Source organism: Lepidochelys kempii, chromosome 1 (genome assembly GCF_965140265.1).
Source record: "Lepidochelys kempii isolate rLepKem1 chromosome 1, rLepKem1.hap2, whole genome shotgun sequence".
NCBI lineage: Eukaryota > Metazoa > Chordata > Testudines > Cheloniidae > Lepidochelys > Lepidochelys kempii.
Genome location: NC_133256.1, coordinates 74921011 through 74947963, shown reverse-complemented (window position 1 = coordinate 74947963; position 26953 = coordinate 74921011). Strand labels below are relative to the sequence as shown.

Sequence of the window (26953 nt, the reverse complement as noted above, 5' to 3'; positions counted from 1 at the left end):
AGTTCATCCGTCCATGATAGAATCCACCATGATGCAAGACAAAACAGTATTTCACGATCACTTTTATATCCTGGGAGCATTACTGTATGCAGCTGTGTAAAGAAAAGTTTCACATTTTATTTTTGTAATGAATATCCTTCTTAGAAAATTCTACACCAGGAGATATACATGCTACATTCACTATTTGGCTTGTTTGCTTTTACTAAATATAAGATTATAATAACTTTTTTGATTTATTTTGTATATCTGTGCATATATTTTTTGATGAACACTTGTAGCAGTAAAATGCAAAAGCTGTGTTAAACAATTTATATTTCTTGCCTTCCTGTGAATTTGTTTACTAGAATGTAATTCAGGGTAACTACCTAACATTTTGATTCATGTGCTATATTTCAGGACATGTGGATGACAACTGCCTGATTTAAATTGCGTGAGCGTTAGCAGTAAAAATAGCAGATGTTGAAGCAATCAAGCTAATTATTTAAAACAATGTACAACAAGACGTAAATAAAACAGGAATATTAAGAGTACTGCATGTGAGTGGATATTCACCATTTTATAATGGCATCAACATTGTAACTTGAGGTGTACAAAAAACTTCATTAAATATGAGATGTTTTTCTGTTTGTAAATTGTTCATGAACTGATAATTTTTAAACAAACAAGGGCAGTCACTGAATAATTCTTGATGGTTTACAGATGGCTGCAAAATCTTAAGAAGTTTTGGTTATTCAAATAAATCATGTAGCATAGCTCCCCCCCACCCCACCCCCGCCACACACACCCCTCCGATTGGAAGTTTTATGTAACTAATACCATTGTGAATTTCAAATCTTAGAATGAAATATTAAATTCTGAATTTATTTTCAGTGAACAGTTGAACATTCATGTGTACAACGTTTGTTAGAATATAAATAGAAACCAAACTCCAAAGGTGAGCAAATACGATGAAAGCAAACTCATTTACAGTGTCAGTATTTGCTGAAAGTAAATGACTCACTCTTATTCATGTGTGTAGTCAAATTGAGTTCAGTCATTAAATGTAGCCCCTCATGGGCATAAATGTTTACAGGATCAAGACCTTTTATATTACTTTGCTCCCTTCCGAAGCCCCACACACAAATCTTCAAGATGCAGTTAAGACTGTGATGTAGTAACTATTTCTGCCAAAAATTGTTTTAGAAATAATATTTTAAAATAAAATAAAACCCAATACAATGAGTTTGCTTTTTTGGTTTCTTCATTTTAGAAATTAATTACATGTACTATTCAAATATTCTGCATTTACAAAATATATTTAACTTTCATCGAATGTCAAGAAAAAAAGTTACATTAATAGTATTGTGGGGGTAGTTTGGACTCCACATGCATTCTAGAAACCAAGAACAGTTCTTTAATGTTTTAGGAGAAAAAATATTTAAATTCCAGTGTCGCAAAAAAGTCTTTAACTATATTGTGGGCGATTTTTGTCCCCAAAATGCATTCAGAAACAAAGAACATTTTTTTTAAAGTGTTAGCCAAAACCAAACAAACATAACAAACCCCTGAAATTGAAAGAACTAGCAGGAGTCTCATTCAGTGTAAGCCTATATGCAGTTTTCACACATCAACATTGATGTGGAGGATACAAATTCACTGCATTCGTCACGTTGCTTGTGGATCTTCTGGGTAGCTGACCTTGGGCAAATGTAGCAGTGTCCGCTGCTGAGTTTGCTACCTGCTCCTGTTGTGACTGGTTTTCAATGGTAGTCAAGGGATGAGAATGCTGCTTTGATAAGCATGGTGCGATGATAAGTATCACATATTTTTCTCTTTATATGTGCATCTGCAAGTCATTCTCCTAGATTGATAAGGAACAAGTGCCTTCTTTGTCTTGGTTGAGTGTGCTGTCAAGCAGGATTGTTGTGAAACCAAGTGATGAAACATGCAATGCCAGCAATATTAAACATGTTGAAGAAAAAGAACCATTGGCCCCCTATTGATCTTGCACCTACAGGAGCACATTATTTCAAGATGATCTATGTTATCAGCACCACTTTTAGTGTCATTGTAGTGGAGGATTATGTAGGGTTTCTTTTTTGTCTCCTTTTAAAACCATGTCATGATGCCTCATCAATAGCATTATTACTGAGTTGCCCTTCTTTGGAAAGCAGGAAACCAGGGTTGAGTGGTCCAGCAAACCCCAACACTGATGAAAATTTTCTGTGCTGTGATGCAGATGCATCTCACTGAGATGCATATCTGGCTTGCTTTGTCATATTGTTAGAACATAGGTGAAATTTTCATTGAGGAGATCTTCAGGAAGCTGAAACTGGTTAAGAAGTTATCCCCAACTGTTTGTTTCTGTCTTACACCAGGGTTGAACACGAACTCCTTGTTGTCTGAAGACAAGCTTGATGAACAAATCAATGGAAACATGGTCTTCCTTCTCAGAGCAGCTCTCAACATGATCCAGCACAAAGTCACGATCAACTAATACGTTGTCATCACACAACAACTGGCTTTCAGAGTTATGAATCATTTTTATAAGATCAGAAGCAGAATAACATTCCCTTTTGTTCACCATCTTGAATTATACAAAACAGAAAATCCCCTTAAGAGTCTTCTGTGTTTTCAGTATTTGGAGCACAATTCCTAGACAGAAAATCCCCTCAGGAATGTTAGGCAAAGGAAGACAGGCATCCTCAACACAGAGTCAACTGTTGCTAACAAGGCTGGATTTGAAGGGACTAACATCCCTGGAGTACCTTCATCTTAGGGTGAGACTGTATTCTGCTGCCACTGTCACTGCTGTTAGTAATTAACATATGCTATTAGAATACAAGGTAGAGCCATTAAAAATATAGGGTAACAGTTCAACATGTCTGAGGTACATTTGTCCTTTTTTGATATAGACAAATCTTTTTCATACCTTTTTTTCTGAACTGTGTACATGTGTGTAGGTGACAATGCCCTAAAACAGCATAGTGGAGGGCCACTAGTTCATGAGCTATCACATCATATTTGCTTGTGGGGTACAGCATTACCCCACAAATATGAATGAAGATTAGTTTATTTTTGAAACACCTTAATACTCAGAGCTAGCCTTTTAACATTCAGCATAGTGTCAGGGTTAGGGGGAAACACAAGGTCACTTTTAGCCACCTTTTCAATTGCCTGATCTTGTGGCTGCCAGTCTGGTCCCAATGTGCAATGCAGAGCAGAATCAAAGCTGCTCAAAGTTGTGTCAGCTGCTTACAACCCCAAAGGATCCATTTCAGCAGCTAAGGATCACTAATCAGTAGTGATGTCACAGCTATGTCTCCTACTTCTGGATATGTCTTATATACCAGGATCAAGGAACAGAGCTACATTAGAGCTGTGCTAACTCAAAGCTGCCTGGGGACTTCTTGAACAAAGAAAGCCTGAGTGGGTTTGGTTAAGCTTTCCTTTTCATGTCTAAATAATACAGAGTAGTTGTAGCAGCACTGATAAGCTATCCCATAGAGTTATAGTAAGTGTTTCATATGAAGCTTTGCGTAATGATAGTTTGAGACTGAAAGCTTAATTCCAAAAGTTCTCTGACTTTGTGATGGATGAGGCTGCTATATAATCCAAGAATAGTGATATGTTACAATGGTATTAACAGTGTGAGGACCTGGTGAGTGAGGTGAGATTACTGTATAATTATAGTTGATTATTAGAATTTCCTGTATGAATGTATTGATCTAACTTTATGTGGGGTTCCTGGAAGAACAAACAGGAAAGCAACACAATAAATCTAGATAATCACATTTGAAAGACTGTTGGGCAACATAGCAGCATGAACTTACAAGGTCTGGCACGTGCGACTCTGCCTCAGGCCTGTTCAGGCATGGCTGGCATCGCTTTATGTCTCCAACTGTCATAGTATGGACTGGGTGATCAGGATTCCAGACAGTGTACTGTCATCCCTTACCTGGTGGCAAGATCCCACATCAGTGCTGGAGGGAGACCCCCTTCGCAACCTCGGTCTAGTCAGTGACTCTCATCTCCGATGCTTTGGACCTCAGTTGGGGATTCCACCTGGGTGATCTCAGTACTCAAGGCCAGTCACGATTGGTCCCTGCACATCAACATCAGGGAGATCAGGTTGGTTCGCCTAGCCTACCAAACCTTTCGGACTCACATACAAGGCAGGGCGGTTCAGGTCCTAATGGACAACACCGCCACGGTCTTCTACATCAACAGACGGGGGGGGAGCCAGGTTGTCTTCCCTCTGTCAGGAAGCTCTCCAGCTCTGGGATTTCTGTCTGCAGCGCAACATCCATCTTGTGGCCGCTCACCTCCCGAGGGCCAGGAATACCTGGGCAGACCGCCTCAGCAGGACATTCTCATCTCACCACGAGTGGTCCCTTCACCCGGAGGTGGTCAGTTCTATCTTCCATAGGTGGGGAACTCCCCAGGTGGACCTATTTGTGTCCAGGTGGAACAGAAAATGCCACGTCTTTTGCTCGTTCCAGGGCAGGGACGAGGGATCCCTGTCAGATGCCTTCCTGCTCCCGTGGTTGGGGGCTCTGATGTACACCTTTCCTCCAGTGCCATTGCTTCCCAGGGTCCTCAAGAAGATCCAACTGGATAGGGTGAAGGTCATCAGCATAGCGCTGGCGTGGCTGCACCAGCACTGGGGTTCAGCACTCTGCTGGACCTCTCAGTGGCAACTCTGTTCCGGATGCCACTCAGGGTGGACATTTTGTCCGTGAACTACAGCAGTCTCCTGCACCCAAACCTGGCAGTGCTTCACCTGACAGCTTGGCTGCTGCATGGCTAAACGCGCAAGAATGGCAGTGCTCGTCCGAGGTCCATTGAGTCATGTTGGGCAGTAGAAAGCCCTCCACCAGGGCCACCTACCTGGCCAAATGAAGCAATTCACCTGCTGGATGGTGAATAAGGGGGTCTGTCCCAAGCGAGCCCCATTGCAGCTCATTCTAGACTACCTCCTGCACCTCAAGCTTCAGGGCTTGTTACTCTCATCCATCAAAGTCCATCTAGTGGCCATTTTGGCCTTTCACCCACCTCTTGAAGGCAGGTGGGTTTTCTCTCAGGATATCATGGCCAAATTCCTTAAGGGCCTGGATCACCTCTACCCACACATCAGGGATCCTGTTCCTCTGTGGAACTTGAATCTGGTGCTGTCGTGGCTCACGGGTCCTCCCTTTGAGGCTTTGGCTTCCTGCTCTCTCTCCTTCTCATCCCCTGGAAGGTGGTGTTCCTGGTTGCGGTGATGTTGGACTGCTGGGTATCTGAGATTCAGGTGTCACCTTGGCCTTATACGGTCTTCTACAAGGACAAGATCCAACTAAGACCACACCAGGCCTTCCTGCCTAAGGTAGTCTCTCAGTTTCATTTGAGCCATGACATTTACTTACTGGTTTTCTTTCCAAAGCCACATGTGGAAGTATAACATTGTATAAGGGGACATGCTGGATACATTGTATATGAGAGGGCATGCCAAAACATGTTACAAAGTATCTGAGGGAGCACACATAGGGACAGTTAGCTTTTGAATGGAGAAGCTCCAGTATCAACAAGGAAAGGGAGAGAGAGATCATTTACAGTCAGGACACATTCTCCAGTAGGGGACAGAGGTAATAAGGGAGCTAAAACTTTGTGAGGTTCTCCAGCATCCCGTCATTGTTGGGGTGAAAAATAGGGTTGGGGATCAGCTGGAGGAACCAGCGGGGGGTTCACTTGATTTCCCATACAATTATTAGGTCGTCTTGGACACTCTTTTTTCCAGTGTCCAGGCTGTTTACAGTAGTTACAAACCCCAGTTAATCCAGCCCCCCACCCCCTTTCGCAACCCCATCCCTGTCCCTGGTGTGGTCTGCTTAGTCCTGAATAATGCTGTATCTGCAGAGCCATTAACTTTTGGGAGGACTGTTCCTCCTTTCTTTTTTAAAGTGTGGTGGCAATGCTCTGCTACTGCCAGCAATTTGTCCATGGTTTCAGTCTCCCATCCCACACTTATTTGTTTTAACATGCTGCCTGTGGCAGGGAGAAGACCATCAAAAAATGCATGTGCCAAGGCCCCCTACCCATTTACATCAGGCTCTTGTATTCCTGAATGTTGTAGGAAAATATCAGTTAGCCGGGACCTATAGTCACCTGGGCTTTCTCCTTGCCCTTGCTTACAGCAACATATTGCTGTCCAGTTTGTTTTAGGAGACCACACTTTGGGAATGGCTTGATGCAGGCGCTTCCAAAGAGCCATACACCGGTCTCTGTATGCCAAATCTGGGCCAGTACTTTTTATGGTTGAGTGGCGTGCCTCAGCTGGCCAGTCTGCGGCAGCCAACCATTTTTCATAATAACTGGCAGGAGCTAACAATTTACACAGTTGGAGGAGATCTGTCTCAGAGGGTTTAGAGGTTTCACAGATTAACAGAAACTCCTCAGCAAATTTGACAGAGTTTTCCTGTGGTTTGGGAAAACTTTTAACTATAGATAAAAGTTCCGTACGAGTCCAGGGCTTATAATCTCATATGGACTCACTTTCTCCCATTTTAAGGACTCATACGGGTGCCACAACAGTTTGATCAGAGTCTCTCATTAACCTCCCATCAGGTTCTCTTTTCCAAGAAGAGATGTCAAGAGAATCTTTGCAGTCTGCTTTGGATTTCTTCTTCATAATATTTTGCAGAGCTGCGAGGCCAATGAGGGTATCTTCTTCACTTTCATTATCTCTAGTCACTGAAGATTTTTCCTTTTCTGATTTCTTATTTGCGCAGGAATATGTTGGGGGTCGGGTTTGATCCGGATCATTGCACAGGACTGGGCAAAGGGGAGCGCTCGGACTAGTGGTGGGAGAGACTGCATCCAACTGAACTGTTAGTTTTTTGATAGATTTTTTAAGAGAGGTGAGTTTTGACTCAGTCCATCTACGATTTGCCTCTTCCCACCACTGCATGAAGCAGTCTACTTCTCCTCTCTCCAATTTGGTTTTTGGGAGGATGAGTTTGGTTTTTAAAGCGTCCACTCGATCCTTGTCCCAAGAATCTAACAGTGGCCACTGTAATTTGGGGTTCTCTAGAGCTAATTTGGACCATTTTTCAAGAAACCTACAAGAGTCCGGACCCCTCCTAAAATACATAAAATAAGCCGGAGTTCCCTTAGGGAACTGTTCTACCTTAGACTTCTGATTACCCATCCAGGAGGACTTCACACAGCACTCACACAAGAAGGAAATTTGGGCTCAGCAGAGCGGTACCCGGTGCAACACACAGAAAGGAGCCCACAGGCTACTGTCTCAGCTGCCCTTGCTTTCACACCAGGGGCTATACCCAAGGCGTGGTGCGGCTCCAGCTGTGCAGATTCCACTTATTCAGACCGTGGGGACTGGGACCCCTTAGTCAGCCAGTCTCCGGACAGAGATGGCTCCCAGATTCACACACACACCACGGGGAAGATGGATAGACACAAAGACAAGGCAGTCCTCAAACCGGTTAAAGCACAAAAATAATAATTACCTGAGACGTCTGATTCCAGAAGCTGGATCCAAAGACCCATACCCGAACAGAGTGGGAACCAACAAGTTCAATGGTGTAGACTGCACTGCTGCTGTGTACCTTTCTGTCTTGTGGAGGATCGCTTGGACTAAGCGTCAGGCACCGGCTGCCACGATCGTCCTGCAAGGCAGTCAGGGATCACACAGCCTCAGTGAAGCCGCTTGCCATCTCGGTGGGACCTCCAAATTGTCAAAGTTTGACTCAGACTCACAATTTATCAGACCACTCTGTTTTATTAGCAAAGCTGCTCTGCTAATACATTTAGAAGTGAGCCCCCCGAGTGGGGCTTGTGTCTTTTAATTTATACAGTTTTTTGGAGAACAAGTTACAGAGAAGTTACAGACAAAAGAAGAAAAAGATTTTAGTCACCACCCTTCGAGATCCCTGAGACCAGTCACCTATCTTCAATTTCCTGCCACCCTTAACAATCTCCTTTAACAGCTTCCAGTTAACTTAACTAATTGCCCTTCACACCTTCCATTCTGATGCCTGCTTCTTAGACGTGCTGGCTCTATCTTAATTGCTTCTCCATTCAAAAGCTAACTGTCCCTACGTGTGCTCCCTCAGATACTTTGTAACATGTTTTGGCATGCCCTCTCATATACAATGTATCCAGCATGTCCCCTTATACAATGTTATACTTCCACACACATAAGTCAGAGGAGGAATGCAGGCTATATGCCCTGGACGTCAAGAGGGCTCTGGCCTTCTACATTGACAGGACCACCCATTCCATAAGTCGACACAATTATTTGTCGCTGTGGCCGACAGGATGAAAGGTCACATTTTTTCTGCTCAGATAATTTCCTCCTGATCATTGTGTGCATTCGCTTTTGCTATGATTAAGCAAAGGTTCTCCCCCACCCCAACGCGATCATCACCACCCACTCTACCAGGGCGCAGGCCTCTAGAGCAGCCTTTTTGGCACAAGTGCCTATTCAGAACTTCCATAGAGCAGCCACCTGGTCATTCATCCATGCCTTCATGTCTCACTATGTGCTTACCCAGCAGGCCAGGGACAATGCTGTCTCTGGTAGAGCAGTACCGCAAGCTGCCAAGCAGTGAACTCCGAGCCCACCTCCCTAGATACTGCCTGTGAGTCACCTAGAATGGAATCAACACAAGCAAGCACTCAAAGAAGAAAAAAATGGTTACCTGCCTTTCATATTTGTTGTTCTTCAAGATGAGTTGCTCATGTCCATTACATTACCCACCCTCTTACCCCTCTGTTGGAGTTGCTGGCAAGAAGGAACCAAGAGGGTGTAGGTCCAGCTGCGCCTGATATACTGCCGCATATGAACGGCGCTCCAGAGGGCACCACAGCTGGCCCTATGGCTACCGCTAAGGAAAAAGTCTCTGACAATTGTGCACATGGGCATACACACACCTAGAATGGATTGGACATGAGCAACACATCTTGAAGAACAACAGTTACGAAAGGAAGGTAACAGTTTGTTTATTTTTCATTTTTCTGTTGATTTCATCTGCAGTATTTGAATACACTTTGTATATTGACAGATTATTACTTTAAAAATATATCATTTTTGTGTTTTCTCTAAGATGTTTATAGATTTTTTCCTGAAAGCGTGCATTTAGGGCTAAAAGAAAAGGAGTACTTTTGGCACCTTAGAGACTAACAAATTTATTTGAGCATAAGCTTTTGTGAGCTATGTTAGAGAGCTTATTCCTTCACTCTTCCACTTCCCTGGTCCTTCTCGCATGAACAGAGAGCAACAATACCCGAAGTCCGAAGGTGCAAACAATTCGATGTTTATTGGGGTGAACTTCCAGCAAGCTTAAATACAAGTCCCTTTTTCCTTATTTTTGAATCCCAACTTACTTCCTGTTTGCCCCTAATTTATATAGTAATATTCTTAGCTATACCTTAACCAATCATTCTACTGAAATTTAACTAACCAATCCTAACATATTGTAACATGATTAGCTAACCAATTATATCACACCACCTTAATTAGTTTACACTCAGCAAAATTAATTATACAGCAGACAGAAACAATCACAGAACCAGACAGAGACCATGCCAATAAACAATAGCAAAGTGGGAACTATAATGACAAAACAATACAGAAGAGAGGATTTCACATCCCAGCTATTGATAAGTGAGTTCTTGTCAGACAGGATGCTATCAAACTAAGTTTCCTTTTACATTTTCTAGGCACTTCCCTTTCTGTGGAGGTGATAGGAATACAACCCTGTCCTGATAGTGCCTGACAGCCCAATAGCACCTTATTTCAATGTGATTAGTTTGGAATGTGAGGATGTGACTATTCGCTTCCTAGCTTATGGCTGCCTCTGCTGCTTTGCCAAAGGCCTTAGCCTAAGAGCAGGGCCTCAAACTGTCACAGTAAGAGAAGGCCCTTACACCAGCAGACAGTGATTTTGATTCTTTCTTTTATCTCTCTCTAACTAGCCAAGTGATAAGAATACCCCTAAATTCTTAAAGTACAGGCCTTTGCAGACAAGCCTGAATATCTATATCCTAACAAGCTACAGCTCACTTCATTGGATGCATGCAGTGGAAAATACAGTGGGGAGATCTTATATACACAGAGAACATGAAACAATGGGTGTTAACATACACACTGTAACAAGAGTGATCAGGTAAGGTGAGCTATTACCAGCAGAAGAGGAAAAAACAAACAAACAAACAAAACATCTTTTGTAGTGATAATCAAGGTGGGCCATTTTGAGCAGTTGACAAGACATGTGAGGAACTGACCATTATACTGACCACTATACTTACCTACATGCCTCCAGTTTTCATCCAGACCACACCACACGATCCATTGTCTGCAGCCAAGCTCTATGATACAACCAGATTTGCTCCAACCCTCAGATAGAGACAAACACCTACAAGATCTTTATCAAGCATTCTTACAACTACAATACCCACCTGATGAAGTGAAGAAACAGATTGACAGAGCCAGAAGTTACCTACTACAGGACAGGCCCAACAAAGAAAATAACAGAATGCCGCTAGCCATCACCTTCAGCCCCCAACTAAAACCTCTCCAGCGCATCATCAAGGATCTACAACCTATCCTGAAGGACGACCCCTCAATCTCACAGATCTTGGGAGACAGGCCAGTCCTTGCTTACAGACAGCTCCCCAACCTGAAGCAAATAGTCACCAGCAACTACACACCACACAACAAAAACACTAACCCAGGAACCTATCCTTGCAACAAAGCCCGTTGCCAACTGTGTCCACATAGCTATTCAGGGGACACCATCATATGGCCTAATCACATCAGCCACACTATCAGAGGCTCGTTCACCTGCACATCTATCAGTGTGATATATGCCATCATGTGCCAGCAATGCCCCTCTGCCATGTATGTTAGCCAAACCGAACAGTCTCTATGTAAAAGAATAAATGGACCCAAATCAGACGTCAAGAATTATAACATTCAAAAACCAGTCGGAGAACACTTCAATCTCTCTGGTCACTTGATTACAGACCTAAAAGTGGCAATTCTTCAACAAAAAAACTTCAAAAACAGACTGCAATAAGAGACTGCTGAATTGAAATTAATTTGCAAACTGGATACAATTAACTTAGGCTTGAGTAAAGACTGGTTGTGGATGTGTCATTACACAAAGTAAAACTATTTCCCCATGTTTATTTCCCCCCCTACTTTTCCTCACACGTTCTTGTCAACTGCTGGAAATGGCCCACCTTGATTATCACTACAAAAGGTTTTTCTTCTGTCCTGCTGGTAATAGCTCACCTTACCCGATCACTCTTGTTACAGTGTGTATGGTAACACACATTGTTTCATGTTCTATGTGTATATATAAAATCTCCCCACTGTATTTTCCACTGCATGCATCTGATGAAGTGAGATGTAGCTCACGAAAGCTTATGCTCAAATAAATTTGTTAGTCTCTAAGGTGCCACAAGTACTCCTTTTCTTTTTGAGGATACAGACTAACACGGCTGCTACTCTGAAACATGTCATTTAGGGCTAGATTATGTATTTAAAAGTAGCCCTGAATACAGGCTGGCACATAGCTGCACTGTCACAAGAGTAGCCTAGGCTGAAACCCAGAGTTTAAGAATGGCCTTGTCCAGATTATTACTCCTTCATGATGGCCCAGCTATGCTACCCAATATATTGGAAGGAACAACTTTGGCTCTTTCCACTCCTCACCCATCTCTGCCCACTCCCTAATATGGAGGGGAGGGAGAAGTACTGGTGACATAGCTTCTGCTTCCCATCCTGAATGTGTATCAGAGAATCAGGGAAGTTAAGTGATGTGTTACTCTGCCTTACATCCCTATGTCAGCTGGATTATATTCTGGCTCTTACATTTCTGAAGCTAAAATAAATTTGCATTACTAATTCCTGAGAATAGATAGACAGTCAAATATGGCTCTTGAGAAAGTTTTATGGTAATATGATGCAGGGTGAGCATACAGTCTGACATGAATAAAAGGCAGACATAATAAACCAAATTTACAAAGCCCTACATGTACCATTCTAAAATTATACTGCACCTAAAACTCCTATCAGCACCCTATAAAGTGAAATTAGCAGGCCTGAATTTCTCTGCGGATATAAACCAGAAATGGACAAATGCAAGCACATAGTGCTGGATTACTCAGTGATCAAATAATAATGGAAAGAAATAGGCAAAGGTCTAAAATCAATATGAGGAAGTACTCAGATTAATGACTGTTATGACTGCAATAGCCCACAAAGGACTCCTGTTAGTGCTAATAGTCACCAAAATAAAACTGTCTACAGAGAGGGAGAAAGCACTAACTATCCTACAAGCAATGAAAGAATAAAAGGTATTCAAACAAAATGTTAATTTCCAGGAAGCAAATTTAGAACAAAAGAGTAATGGCCGGATGGGCCAACCAATGTCCAGCATTCATGGGCTCCCTCCTTTTTCTGGAGAGCGGAGGTGTCAGCTGCCTCTTCTGTCACGGACTTTGTGTAGTTCTCTTTAGGGCATCAAGAATCCAAAACTGGGGAGGAATTTGTCTGGGCCCCAGACAAGGGGACCACAGACCATCCTCCCTCACAAAATCAAAAGAAATTTAGGCCTGGGTCCAAAAAGGGACTTGAGCATTGCAATGCTGAGTGTCACAAATCCTATCTTTTCGGCAACCAGAAAATCACTGGAACAACAATGCAATCTACAAAACCTCAGTTACATGTGTAGGCTCCCTCTGCAATGAATAAGGAGAGAGACATTAGAATGTTATCCCTGAAAGACAGCATTCTAGGTAGTGTGGTTAGAGCACTCATCTGAGAGGTGGCAGATCACTGTTCAAATCCCTTCTTATCAGGTGGAGGGGAGACATGAAGTAGGAGTCTCCCACATCCGGGGTGAGTACCCTAACCTCCAGGTTGACAGTAATGAAGGATCTCCTTCCCCCCTCCCCCCACCTTCCACCCACCGGATTATTTAGATGCCTGACTCCAGCAGAGGGTTCAGAGCTGAGAATCCCAAACAGAGATAGGTGCTAAACCAGGGATTGGCAACCTCGGCATGCAGCCCATCAGGGAAATCCGCTGGCGGGCTGGGGCAGTTTGTCTACCTGCAGCATCCGCAGGTTCGGCCAATCACAGCTCCCACTGGCCACAATTCACCGTTCCAGGCCAATGGGGGCTGCGGGAAGCAGCATGGGCCGAGGGATGTGCTGGCCGCCGCTTCCCGCAGCCCCATTGGCCTGGAATGGAGAACCGCGGCCAGTGGAGGCTGCGATTGGCCGAACCTGCGGATGCTGCAGGTAAACAAACCATCCCGGCCCGTGAGCAGATTTCCCTGATGGGCCGCGTGCCAAAAGTTGCCGATGCTTATGCTAGACTGAACTCCCTGAGAGGGTGATGCTTAACACACATGCCCCTCATTGGCATCTCCTGTTAGCTATCTTAGGTAGCTCCCTGCTCAGCATGCTGGCTTTTGTGAATCCCATTTTTAGGTGCCCGTTTCCCTACACTCATTTTGTAGGAAGCCTGAGTGCCTAACTCACGCTTTGTGCATCCCACTGAGTTTTGAATAGGCATTGCAACACCTAATTCCCTTTGTGAACCTAGCCCTCTTATCCTAACTTTTCTTCCCCACAAACTTCTTCTTGTAGATATTTATATGAAAAGTGGGTGCTACAGGAAAATACAAAAATAAATATGGAAACCCATTTTAGACTTAATTAGCAAAAAGTAAATTGCCCAGTTCTGCCACCCTGCTTGTCATGGTAACAGAACACAGCTCAAGAGATCAGATTCATAATTTTTTTAAGGTTGAAGGGATGACTAGATCATCTTGTCTGACCTCCTGCACAACACACAGGCAATAGAATTTCACCCAGTTACCCCTGTTTTGAGCCTAGTAAACTGTGTTTTACTAAAAGCATCCAATCTTGAGTTGGAGACATCAAAAGATGGAGAATCCACCACTTCTTTGGTAGCTTGTCTCAGTGGCTAGTCACCTCCACTGTCAAACATATGCTCCTTATATCTGATTGAATTTGTTGGCCTTCAACTTCCAGTAAATGTTTCTTGTTATACCTTTCTCCACTAGGTTAAAGAGCTCTTTAATACTTGGTATTTTCTCCCTGTGAAGCTACTTAGACACTACGATCTAGTCACCTTTCAGCCTTCTTTTTGATAAATTGAACAGATTGAGCTCCTGAAGGACTCCTACTCACCTGTTTGTGCATTCACGGGCTGCATTAACCCTTCTGGCCACCCTGGAAGCTCATTTTTTGTTCCTTGTCCACTTTGAGCACTAACTCCTTTTCACAATCATTGCTTTTCAGGATACAGTTCCCCTACTGTAGCCTTCATTTTTGTTTTTCCGCTTCCAATACCTGTTGAGACCATGATGTACCAAGGGTAGCAAATAAAGAATGAATGGTAGAGAGACGTAATCAGATTATTTTGATCTTGAGGGAATGCTTTCTCCAGTAATTTCTGGTGAAGGTTCATCTCTATTTTTATTCAAACCAGGTTGCCTATTTTAAAATCGAGCATTTTCTGCAGACCCATAACATGAAGTATTTTTATGTAATTCTACATTACTGCATCAAGTAAAATATCTTTTGTGTCTCACCATCAGAAAAAGGGCAATATTTTTAATGTAAAATATTTCTGAATGCTGAAGCAGATGCCATTAGTGTCTTTCTCTTCTCATTTACACTGCTGTAAGCAGTTCCACTGAAGTCAATGGAATAAACTAGTATGAGAAGAATTAGGCCCTAAATGTCCTTATGCAGTAAGGAACCCCGAGATGTTTCCTGCTGTGTTACTGGACGGTTGTATGTAGACTTGTGACATTACCCAGGATACCATCTGGACTGCTGAATAGCTGTGACTCCTCAGTTCTCCAACTTGGGATGCCTTTTACACTGCTTTAGTCATGAACAGCCTGGCTCGTTAACACACAGCCTCCAGCTTGTAACTTGCTCTCAGTTACACAGCATTGAGTGCTACCAGCTAGCCAGTCATGAATCACACTGCAGAAGAACACCAGAAGATTCTCTAGTTCCAAACTTTCCCCCAGAAATGCGTGTCCTATATTTCCCAGCACACTACTGAACAGTGCAAGGTCATGTAAAGTCTGTCATTTCATCACAGGAAAATGATATGACCAGCATTGCTATCCCAAATGGAGTTTCCCTCATATTTAATCCAAACACACTTGTTAAGATAAAACAATAAGATAACTTTATAACTACCAGAACGAAAAGAAAGATTTTAAGTGTCTAAAAGTAAAGAGGCATAAAAAGTGAGGATTGGTTACAAAATAAATAAAAGATGAAATGCAACTGACATCTAACTTAACAAACTAGAAGGGATTCAAAGAAAATATCTCTCTCACCAGATATTTTGCAGTCCACCAGCTGAGTTTCTTTTCAGCCAGGATCTCGCCCTCCCCCCACAAAGTTCAGTTCTGTAGGAGTCATTGATGTCATAAGCAGAGGTGAAGGAGGAGAGTGAGATAAAACATTTTTCTTCCCTCTTTATAATTCAATTTCTTGTACTAGAGACACTCTTGCTCAGTCATAGTGAAAAATAGTCTCTTGTGGGTGTGAGTTTTAGGTCAATCTGTGATGGAATGTAAATTTCTTGTTCACACTTTCTGCCCTGCTGGATAATGTTCAGTTAACTAAGTTATAGTCTTGTTGTCTCTGCAAAACTGTTTTTTGGCCTGCTTTCTAACTGTGGAGCATGTTACAGCATTGTTATAGAGTAGAATCTTATAATTGTACATACAATGTTGATACACACATTTTACCAAGACAGTAATGTTCAGCAGACTGAGTTGTCAAATGATACTCACAAGACGTACTTTGTACAAAATATATCATAACTTTCTAACAGAGTGATCATAGGGGCCTAGGCTGTCACAAGACTGCTGGGAAAATTATAAAGCATCATTGTACTATGAAAGAAGTCAGACAGAAATAAAATGGGAAAAGCTTGCCAGTACATAACATGTTGCAAGTGGAAACAGGAAAGTTTTGGGGGTTATTGGGAGCAGGTTGCAATTTCAGCTAATGGTTGGTGCAATTAAGAAGTCAATATTTCTTTCAGTATCTTGGATTAAATTCCTCTCCCCCCACAAATTATTTGTCTCTCCATGAATCATCTCTGAAGCTATGTGAAGAACTGGATGTAATGATCTTCAAAGGAAGAGAGATTCATTAGTATATTCCCATGGCCAAGGCAGTAGTTGGAAAAAAGTAAATGACATCCATGAGACAACTGACCTTTGTGTTGAATAGGTCAGCATACCTCTAGGCCAAGATTTACAACTAGTTGTAGCCTCGAGAGGTACAGAAAGTAGTAGATCACTATAGATTAATTGAGCCCTTTGATATCTTCTTATTTAATGCCATTTGAATATTGGATGTTTGTCAAGCACTAGTATGATTTAATAAAGTGTTACCTTTCAAAAAAAATTAATTAGGAAGTGTCTTTCAATTGAATTTCACTTGTTTAATAAATAATATTAAAGGGAAAAAAGTTTTAGAATGTTGTGGAATTATTGGTCTTTTCCGTTGCTAATATAGCTATTTTTTCACGATTAGTATGTTACTCAGATGTTGCTGTAGGCTATTTTTAAAGAAATCCTAACTAGTCCCTAGACAAAATCTTGGCTCGTTTGTGTGGGTGTGCTAGTGCAGATGGCTAGTCCAAGTAGCCTCTTCACAATCCCCTTGCTTGCCCTTGGAGAGGCTTGGCAAGAGATACGAATAGCACTCCTGTCCTTCACTGCTATATTTCTTCCATCCACTGCACCTCTGAGTTAGGTCAGGAATTCTCCCTTTATCTGGATATGTTATAATATAACATCAATAATGTATGGCTATGTTATGAATGGTGAAAATTAGAGAAAAGATATTTAATTGTTTTAAAAGAATATTGTTCAACTTTATTTAATCAGTGCATTTTTACACAGTATTTTTATCCATCGGAAGCCTATGAATCTGTGAATAGCATTTTAATGAAGTAAAGTTCTCCTTTGAAGTTTAGCCAACCTTTGATGTTTTTTTAATCAGCCATTACTTCGAAGTCTAATTGTCTAATTTACAGCTAGGCTATTAAATCCAATACAATAATTAATAAATAAAAACAATATGGGATTTGTCACATGGGAATAAGGTCATGCCTTAGATGTGAGATTTAAAACAAAATGACTTACTATCTACTACTTGAGACAGACTTTATCTGACAGAATGTTTCCAAGTATTAAATAATACTTTGATCATGAATCAGTTAGGAGTCTCTTGAGAGCCAAATAAAAGGTATTGTCTTTTTTTTAAAGTGCTGTATTGTGATGTATTTTTCTCTTATTGTCATTAAAGGCCCGATAGAATAAGTATGTGAATGTATCAGATCTGGATGTGATGATTGGTACTGAATACACATCCTCATGCAAGGGGAGTGAGCATCTCCCAGGGCTGTTCCTGCCCCCTCTTGCAGCTATGCACTTGTGCATTGACTGTTCTGAAAATATAAGACTAGGACTATTGTTATGGTTTATTACAGTGTGTAGGACTTATTCTATGTTTAGGTCCCCCCCAAACATTTTCTGATCCTATTATTTTCTGTAAATGTCCACGCCTGACAAAGGGCCCAACGTCACATTGTTGTAAGTTGACATTTGAATGAATGTTTAAAGATCTGGTGTTTGGGTCTTAAAAAATAGGATATTCCTCATATATATTTCTTTCAGTATCTTAGTTTTATACAAATTATGTCCCCAGACAAACCAGCCATAGATGGTAGCAATTAAGCAATTAATTTTCTATATGTAATGTCTCCTAAATAAACAATTTGTTTCCACTAGATTTTGATGTCTTTGGTCACGTTTAATAGTACCTTACACTATAAATAATCCCACTGAAATCTAACTTGTTATGTGTGGAGTTCAGATACTGCTTGCTGTGAGTAAAGGTACCACAATCTGACCTTTCTGGAAGGTGTTAAGAGCACCTCTGATGCATGGTACCAGTTTCTCTCATAATCTGGCTTTGACCCCACGTGGTGGTTATCTTAACAAAAGTGACATTGTTTCTGATACTGACTGATAGAGCCTCAGCAACTAAGACTGTAAACCAATTTGCCTGTTCTGCTTTTGTACTTCTGTGCTTATGCACCACTTGAGTTACACTGTGATGCAAAAACAAATTATAATGAGAAGCATTAGCCCACTTGTAATTTTATATCTCTCCACCTACAGATATTAATAAAATACTGATACTACTTTGTACTTATATTAAAATAACATTTTTAACAAATAAAAATCTGTGAGTGTTCTTAATGTAAGCATTTTAGGGAACTAATGGAAATGCAGTAATTTTACTGACACCTATGTCACTTTTTTGTAGGCTTGTTCTCAGTTCTGTCTCTGACTACTTTGCTGCCATGTTCACAAGTGATGTTTGTGAGGCCAAGCAAGAGGAGATCAAAATGGAAGGCATAGACCCTAATGCGCTGTGGGATCTTGTTCAGTTTTCATACACAGGTACTATAATGTGTTTATTATGTTTCCTAGAAAGGAGGATATTGATATTTGTTTCCTACGAGTTAACTGGAGGTATATGGTATTAAAATATATGTATTTTTCTTAATCATTATTAATTTAAAACCCTTCATTTAACATGTGTTTGGAATATTAAATGTCATTCTATTTTTGTATCCATCATCATTCTGCACCTTGGACTGTGAACGCAAACCTCCAAAACCTATATAGGATCTGGCTTGGTGGAAACTTGGAGTGTTCAGGAAAGGGCATTTTTTAGATAGTCAGTAAGTGGCATTCTCCTCAGTGTGCCAGCTGTGATCTAGCATGGTATTATCTATCGCAGTTGAGAAAAGCACCGTGTATTGGATAATCCTAAAACACAGGTTCTTTAATGGCCATATATGGTCAGGACCTATGACACTTTTTGGAAGTACAGGAGTGTCCTAATGTCCTGGTCAAATTCCATTTACATAATACTTTTAAAAAAATCCTGTTTTAGTTTGAATTGGATACAGTCTTCTTCACTTCCTGCTCTAGTCTTTCAATCTGTTGTGTAATGTTTCTCTATGTTACTGAACTGCTGTGTTTTTCTGAACAGCTGCTGTATTTTATTACTGAGTGAAGTCAAATTGTATATATGTATCTCACACACAAAAACAACATTACAAGAATGTTAAGGTTGCAAAGTCAAGCACTCAAAAGACGGGAAATACCAGAATTAAGGTAGTCTGTGCAACTTTAATTTGCCCCCTTATGTGTATGAATAATGATACAGCCATTAATTATGTGATCACATACTGGTTTTTACCATAGTGTATCAGCCTCATTCAGTCCACAAAATGGTGGTGGTGACTGAATGAGCTGCTATTCAATGTTTTTGTTTTTTTCCTCACTGTTCAGTGTGTAGCCCCAGGAACTATTTACAGCACACTATTCCAAATCTTTTCAGATTATACAATTATTAATTTCATCATGGGCTTTTATTTTCCCCATGATGCTCATTACTGTAATATTTGAGTGCTTCACAAACATTAATTAATTATTTTCAAAGTATTCATGTAAATTCAAGGGATTATATTATCCCCAATTTACACATGAGGAAGTGAGACACAGAAAGATTGTGTTCAAAAGTGCCCACTACTTTGGGATGTGCAGTATGAGACACATACACCTGATTTATCAGCATACTTAGTGAAGGAACAAAATATGGACACCGTGTAGAATTAAACATGTGGGTTTATTATGCACAGCGCTGTTGGAGTGTTACCTTGCTTATTAAGCTTAGAGACACTGCCAAACAATTGATTACAATGGATTTTATGGATTTTTCATGGGTGGATGGAAATGACAGGGTAGGCAGTCCCAAACCCCTGGATAGGTCTAGCAGCAAGACAAGATAAGCACAGTAGCCAATAGCTAAAGATTACATAATGTTCCGCCCATGGTTTTAAGTTAACACATGACACTTAATTAGTACACAGGTGTTTTTCTTTAAATAATATATAGAGTGTGTTAGTATAAAATATATATGTTGAATTTTGATTTGGGATTCATAGGAATGAAGTAGCTCCCCTGATTGTTCGGCAGGTACACACCTAGGAGTTAAAGCAAAAGGACAAATGAAAAGTATATAGCAATAAAGATTGACTTTTAGTTGTTCATTTGTGTCTAAGGCAGGCACTGGCAATGGCTTGGAGGAGAGATGCACATCTGTGAGAGGGAGGATATTATATCTCATACTGACATGTTTGAACCTCTTCCACAAACTCAAGGCTGGTGTGTAGGAAGGCACCTCTTCCACAGAAGAAACAGGGCCCCTTTTATTTTTTAGGTTTGTTTGCATTATATAGCACTTTTATGCGATGGTTCTTATGGTACCCAGGACTGTGAGTCACCTTGTTACCCCCCTGCCACCGGCGAGAGAGAGACTTGTTGTGCTTAACTGGCTGTCAGCTACTTGACACCGCCACTTCAGCCTTGTACCCCCCCTCCCAAACAATCTCCTCTGGGCTATGTCAGGCTTTACTTTATTTTGAAGGTTAACAATAGATATACCCCACTCTTTAAGCCTCTTTGAAGTAGTGTCCAGCCCCTTCTCTACTGAACAGGTCACAGAAGTACCACATTAGCTGTACACACCAGCTTGAATGTCTCAACTGAGGATCAGCATCCTGCACAATACTACCACACTGAGATATATTTATAGTGAAAACAGTTGTAAGTTTATTACCAAAGATCAAGATTTAAGAGAATGTGAACAAGAATGTGAGACAAAAATGCACAATTTTGCTGAGTTTTAGCTGCTGAAAAATCTCAGTTTGCACACACTGGGTTGCAATTAACTTTGGGAATATAAGAGAAAAGCAAGGAAGACAGCTTTATCCTGCACCTAGGAAGTAACCGGGCAGTGTGATTACATTCATGAAAATAGGATCACAACTAGCCCTGCAGAAGACATTTAGGGTGAGAAACTTATTCAGACTGGAGTTTGGCCTGTTAAGTTTAGTCTCTAGGAATCATGTTGTGATTTTGTTTTATATGCAACCCTTCTGTTTTCAGGCAAAAAAGGCAACCCTGCACCACATTTCTAGTCCTCATACCAAAGGCTGGGGCTGCTAGACAGCTGGTCAATAAAACTTTTGTAATAACTTTTTTTTGAGATGGGTAAAACATTTTTTCTCTTATATTATTACCTAAAATGGCTAAAACATTTTAGCTGAAACTTTTTAGAAAAATTCAGCCTGAGGGAAACCCGTGAGATTTTTTAGGCCCAGCTTGACAAAGCCCTGGCTGGGATGATTTAGTTGGCGTTGGTCCTGCTTTGAGCAGGGTGGGTGGATTAGATGACCTCCTGAGGTCTCTTCCAACCCTAATCTTCTATGATTCTATGATATGGAAATTTGAAGCTGAACAGTGAAAGTTTATCAAAGAAGTGGGAAGTGTCAGGCAAACATAAGTGCAGCAGATACTACCATCTCTGACTATAAAACTAATGTATTAGAGATCAGCTAAGAGTGGAAAGGCAGATCCAAACCCTCTCAAACTTTAGCTAAGTTTAGCTTTGGATATGAACTTTAGGGCTGGAGCACACCTCTATACGCAGGGTCCAATGCTTGGTTCTGAACCCACTCAAACTTGGTGGAAATTTGTACATCTTAGGTCCATTTCAGATAATTAGATATTATATGTTAAATGCTGGTAAATAGTTATTCACTGTCTGAGTCAGTTAACATCAAAGTTCGCAAGAGCTTGATTCTTTAAATTGATATGCTAAGGGCTACTGAGTACAGGAGCAGGGGCAAAGTCTGAAGTGTGAGCTTTCCAGAAGAGACTGCAAAAAGTCCATCAGTATTTTATCAGATTTCCACCATGCTGGTGTCCTTCCATCTACAATTTATAAACATACAGGAATTTCTTCTGTGGGATGCCCATGTTAGGTTTCCAGTTTGTAGAGAGGCAGTAATTGACTTTACTGGCTCCATTTGTCAGAATTAGACAAGGAAATCTCCATAATTATATCTGGATATGTGATACCAAAAATACATTAATTTCAGATTTAGTTGCTGTTGTCTGAGACAAAGTCTTTACCTGGGGGCAGTTGAGTGTTACAGTAAATCAAAGATGATTATGGGCTGATAGCAGTTTTTGAAGGAGCCTATTAGAACAGAAAAAGTGAGCTCACCATACATGCTGCCAGTATAACATTGCCACCAGTTTTAAACAGGGTGTGATGCTGACATAAATATAAAGGGAAGGGTAAACCCCTTTAAAATCCCTCCTGCCTAGAGGAAAAATCCTCTCACCTGTAAAGGGTTAAGAAGTTAAAGGTAACCTCGCTGGTACCTGACCAAAATGACCAATGAGGAGACAAGAGACTTTCAAAAGCTGGGAGGAGGGAGAGAAACAAAGGGTCTGGGTCTGTCTGTATGCTGCTTTTGCCAGGGATAGAACAGGAATGGAGTCTTAGAACTTTAGTAAGTAATCTAGCTAGGTATGTGTTAGATTATGATTTCTTTAAATGGCTGAGAAAAGAACTGTGCTGAATAGAATGACTATTCCTGTCTGTGTGTCTTTTTTGTAACTTAAGGTTTTGCCTAGAGGAATTCTCTATGTTTTGAATCTAATTACCTTGTAAGGTATCTACCATCCTAATTTACAGAGGTGATTCCTTTACTTCTATTAAAAGTCTTCTTGTAAGAAAACTGAATGCTTTTTCATTGTTCTCAGATCCAAGGGTTTGGGTCTCTGGTCACTTATGCAAATTGGTGAGGATTTTTACCAAACCTTCCCCAGGAAGTGGGGTGCAAGGGTTGGGAGGATTTTGGAGGGAAAGACGTGTCCAAACTACGTTTCCCAGTAAACCCAGTTAGAGTTTGGTGGTGGCAGTGGAGATCCAGGGTCAAAGGATAAAATTAATTTGTACCTTGGGGAAGTTTTAACCTAAACTGGTGAAAGTAAGCTTAGGAGGTTTTCATGTAGCTCTTCACATCTGTACCCTAGAGTTCAGGGTGGGGGAGGAAACTTGACAGATGCAGACAGGCCAGGGAGCAGTGGGAGAGTGCTAGAGGGGAAATATATAAGCTTAAAGCTAATGAAAGCATGGTTCCCTGTAGACTAGGTAGGAAGATGGCTGCAGGTTAATTGGAGCACCTGCACTCAATTAAGGTCCTGTTAGGGAACTAATAAAACCCCCTGCATCAGGCAGCCAGGGCAGGAGGAGGAAGGTGAAAGGACTGGAGCTTGGAGGTGTGTTGAGAGATTTGGAAGACCTAAGAATTGAAGTAAGGGAGACCCTGCCCAGCAGGACAGGGAGACTCCCTTCCCTACAGCATCTAAGGACTGAGGGTAACCTCACCTAAGAGGGATGAGAGTAAGAAACCCACAGGGGTTGAGAGGGGCTGGGACTCAGAGTGAGGAGTAAACCCAGACCCCTCCCCCACTTCCCTCCTCTACCACCTTCCCGGGCTAGTAGCCAGGCCCTTGGCACCCAAGAGCAGGAGCAAAGGGTGGCATCTTAGTTCCCTGCCAAGAAAAGCACAGGACCCACCAGACTAAAATCAGCCATCTTGCCCCATGGGGTAAGCAATTATATGTCCTTGTTATATTAATGTAACCTGTCTGCCAGTTTTACAGTGGTTTAGAGTCTAATGAAATTAGTTGATCTTTGCCACACACTAAAAATTGTAAGCAGTGTTAATAGATGCTTGAAAATCTGTATTTATAAATAAAGGATCAGTGACTGAGATAAAAGCATCCCCTTATTGATCACTGGCTGCTCTCTTCAATTAAAGTAATAAAACAAAATAATGTTACAACACTTGAAAACTAAATCTCCCAAAAGGTGAGTGAATGTGTGTTCAACACAGACACTGAGGTTGATAGCCACATCTATCCGAAAGGGGGATTGCTATCAGTTACTACATCCTGTGATTAATAAAGAGATGCTTTTATCTTAAACAGCAAGCACTTATTGGTATCTCTACAGATTTTCAGCTTCCTAGTAATACTGTTTTTGATAATAACAGCCCCCTCATGGAAACTGTGCTCTCTATGACACTGACAAGGGCCTGGTCTTTTGGGCAGTGAAATCATTGGGGGCTGCTGAATGCTCTGCACTTTTAAAAATCAAGATGCTTATTTCTAAAAAAATATTTTTTTCTCATACCTTACATAAAATGTCCAGTTATTTCAAACCAACAAAATCCCTATCACCTCTTTTTGAGGGTACACTAACATTCTTTCACTAAAAATAAAATGAAATAAAAAAAAATCCCAGAGCTTACCTTACCACTCTCATCCCTAATATATGTAGCAAATCTGGGGTATCTGGGGTGTTTTCATATGAACTGTTCCTTCTCTCAGTTCATACATATCAGTCTGGCTTTCTACAGTATTGGACAGCCAGCAACAATATAAGGAGAATAAAACCTTATTTACTTCCTCAGGTGGAAAAAAAATCATGAACTCATTCATCTTGAGTCAGCAGAAACAGTCAAAGGGCTTCTTTAGGAGATTTATTTTCAACTCTAGAATTTTTCAAATTGGTCCCCAATTTTGTACATGGATCAGTCTCTGATCAAAATCTACCAGTTACAATATTGATGAATGTATAATCAGAGCTCTCTAAGCGTCTGAGGGGAACAAAGCAAAGCTGTCCTTTATCATCCTTATTATATGCATTAGTCATTGAACTTTTGCCATTTTTTTTTGGATTATCGTCATCTACATATCTACCTGAGTCTTGATCCACAAAGTGGATTAGGCATTGTCACGGTTCCTCCCCCACTCTGAACTCTAGGGTACAGATGTGGGGACCTGCTTGAAAAACCTCCTAAGCTTATCTTTACCAGCTTAGGTCAAAACTTCCCCAAGGTACAAAATATTACCCCCGTTATCCTTGGACTGGCCACTACCGCCACCAAACTAATACTGGTTACTGGGGAAGAGCTGTTTGGACGCGTCCTTCCCCCCAAAATACTTCCCAAAACCTTGCACCCCACTTCCTGGACAAGGTTTGGTAAAAAGCCTCACCAATTTGCATAGGTGACCACAGACCCAAACCCTTGGATCTGAAAACAATGAAAAAGCATTCAGTGTTTTACAAGAAGACTTTTAATAAAAAATAGAAGTAAATAGAAATAAAGAAATCCCCCCTGTAAAATCAGGATGGTAGATATCTTACAGGGTAATTAGATTCAAAAACATAGAGAACCCCTCTAGGCAAAACCTTAAGTTACAAAAAAGATACACAGACAGAAATAGTTATTCTATTCAGCACAATTCTTTTCTCAGCCATTTAAAGAAATCATAATCTAACACATACCTAGCTAGATTACTTACTAAAAGTTCTAAGACTCCATTCCTGTTCTGTCCCCGGCCAAGACGACTACAGACAGACCCAGACCCTTTGTTTCTCTCCCTCCTCCCAGCTTTTGAAAGTATCTTGTCTCCTCATTGGTCATTTTGGTCAGGTGCCAGCGAGGTTACCTTTAGCTTCTTAACCCTTTACAGGTGAGAGGAGCTTTCCCCTGGCCAGGAGGGATTTCAAAGGGGTTTACCCTTCCCTTTATATTTATGACACGCCCCCCAAATCTCAGCTAGGGTGAAACACTGGCTGGGATTTCTTCCTGGAGCTCTAGGAAAACAGAGTTAATAAGACACATGCATCTCTAAATATACTACCAAGTACATAAAGACTAACAATATTTTCCACATCTCAAGGACGATTTTAACCAGTTGATTCTGGGAAACTTTCATGGGAGAGTGCATCAGCCACTTTGTTAGAAGCTCCTGAGATGTGTTGGATGTCGAAAACAAAATCTTGGAGAGCTAAACTCCACCGAAGAAGTTTTTTTGTTAGTTTCTTTGACGGTGTGAAGCCACTTTAGTGCAGCATGGTCGGTTTGCAGGTGGAAACGCCGTCCCCAAACATATGGGCGTAGCTTTTCCAGAGCGTAGACAATGGCATAACATTCTTTTTCAGTGACTGACCAGTTGCTTTGCCTCTCAGACAGTTTTTTGCTGAGAAACACCACAGGGTGGAATTCTTGATCAGGTCCTTTCTGCATTAAAACTGCTCCCACACCACGCTCGGATGCATCTGTGGTTACTAGGAACGGTTTGTCAAAGTCTGGGGCCCTTAGTACAGGGTCAGACATGAGTGTCGCTTTAAGCTTGTTAAAGGCCTTCTGACACTTTCCGGTCCACTGAACAGCATTTGGCTGTTTCTTTTTGGTTAGGTCTGTCAGTGGGGCAGCGATTTGTCTGTCGTGCGGTACAAATCGTCTGTAATAACCAGCCAAGCCTAAGAAGGATTGAACCTGTTTCTTTGACTTTGGGACAGGCCACTTTTGGATAGCATCCACTTTGGCCTGTAGGGGGCTGATAGTTCCTTGACCCACCTGGTGTCCAAGGTAAGTCACTCTGTTTAGGCCTATTTGACACTTCTTAGCCTTAACAGTTAGTCCTGCCTCCCTTATGCGCTCAAGGACTTTTTGTAGATGTTCCAGGTGGTCTGCCCAGGAATCCGAAAATATGGCCACATCGTCAAGGTAGGCGACTGCATATTCTCCTAATCCCGCTAGGAGACCATCTACAAGTCTTTGGAAAGTGGTGGGTGCATTTCGCAGCCCGAAAGGGAGTACATTAAATTCATACAGCCCGAGATGTGTGATGAAGGCTGACCTTTCCTTGGCAGATTCATCTAGCGGTACCTGCCAGTACCCCTTGGTTAAGTCCAAGGTAGAGATGAACTGGGCCCGTCCCAGTTTCTCTAATAGTTCATCAGTGCGTGGCATTGGATAGTTGTCTGGGCGAGTTACAGCATTTAGCTTACGGTAGTCCACGCAAAAACGTATTTCCCCATCTGGTTTGGGAACTAGAACCACTGGAGATGCCCATGCACTTTCAGAGGGGTG

The 26953-nt window shown here is 41.5% G+C and overlaps 1 protein-coding gene across 2 annotated transcripts in view; it reads left to right on the top strand.

The window, feature by feature from the left end:
* The window catches only part of KLHL1 (kelch like family member 1), a 430372-nt gene that overhangs the window by 139014 nt on the left and 264405 nt on the right, over positions 1 to 26953 (top strand). For both annotated transcript variants that reach the window (XM_073346360.1, XM_073346365.1), the window contains exon 3: positions 18400 to 18536. In XM_073346360.1, coding sequence (XP_073202461.1) covers positions 18400 to 18536 — 137 coding nt within the window. The remainder of the gene's footprint in view (positions 1 to 18399; positions 18537 to 26953) is intronic.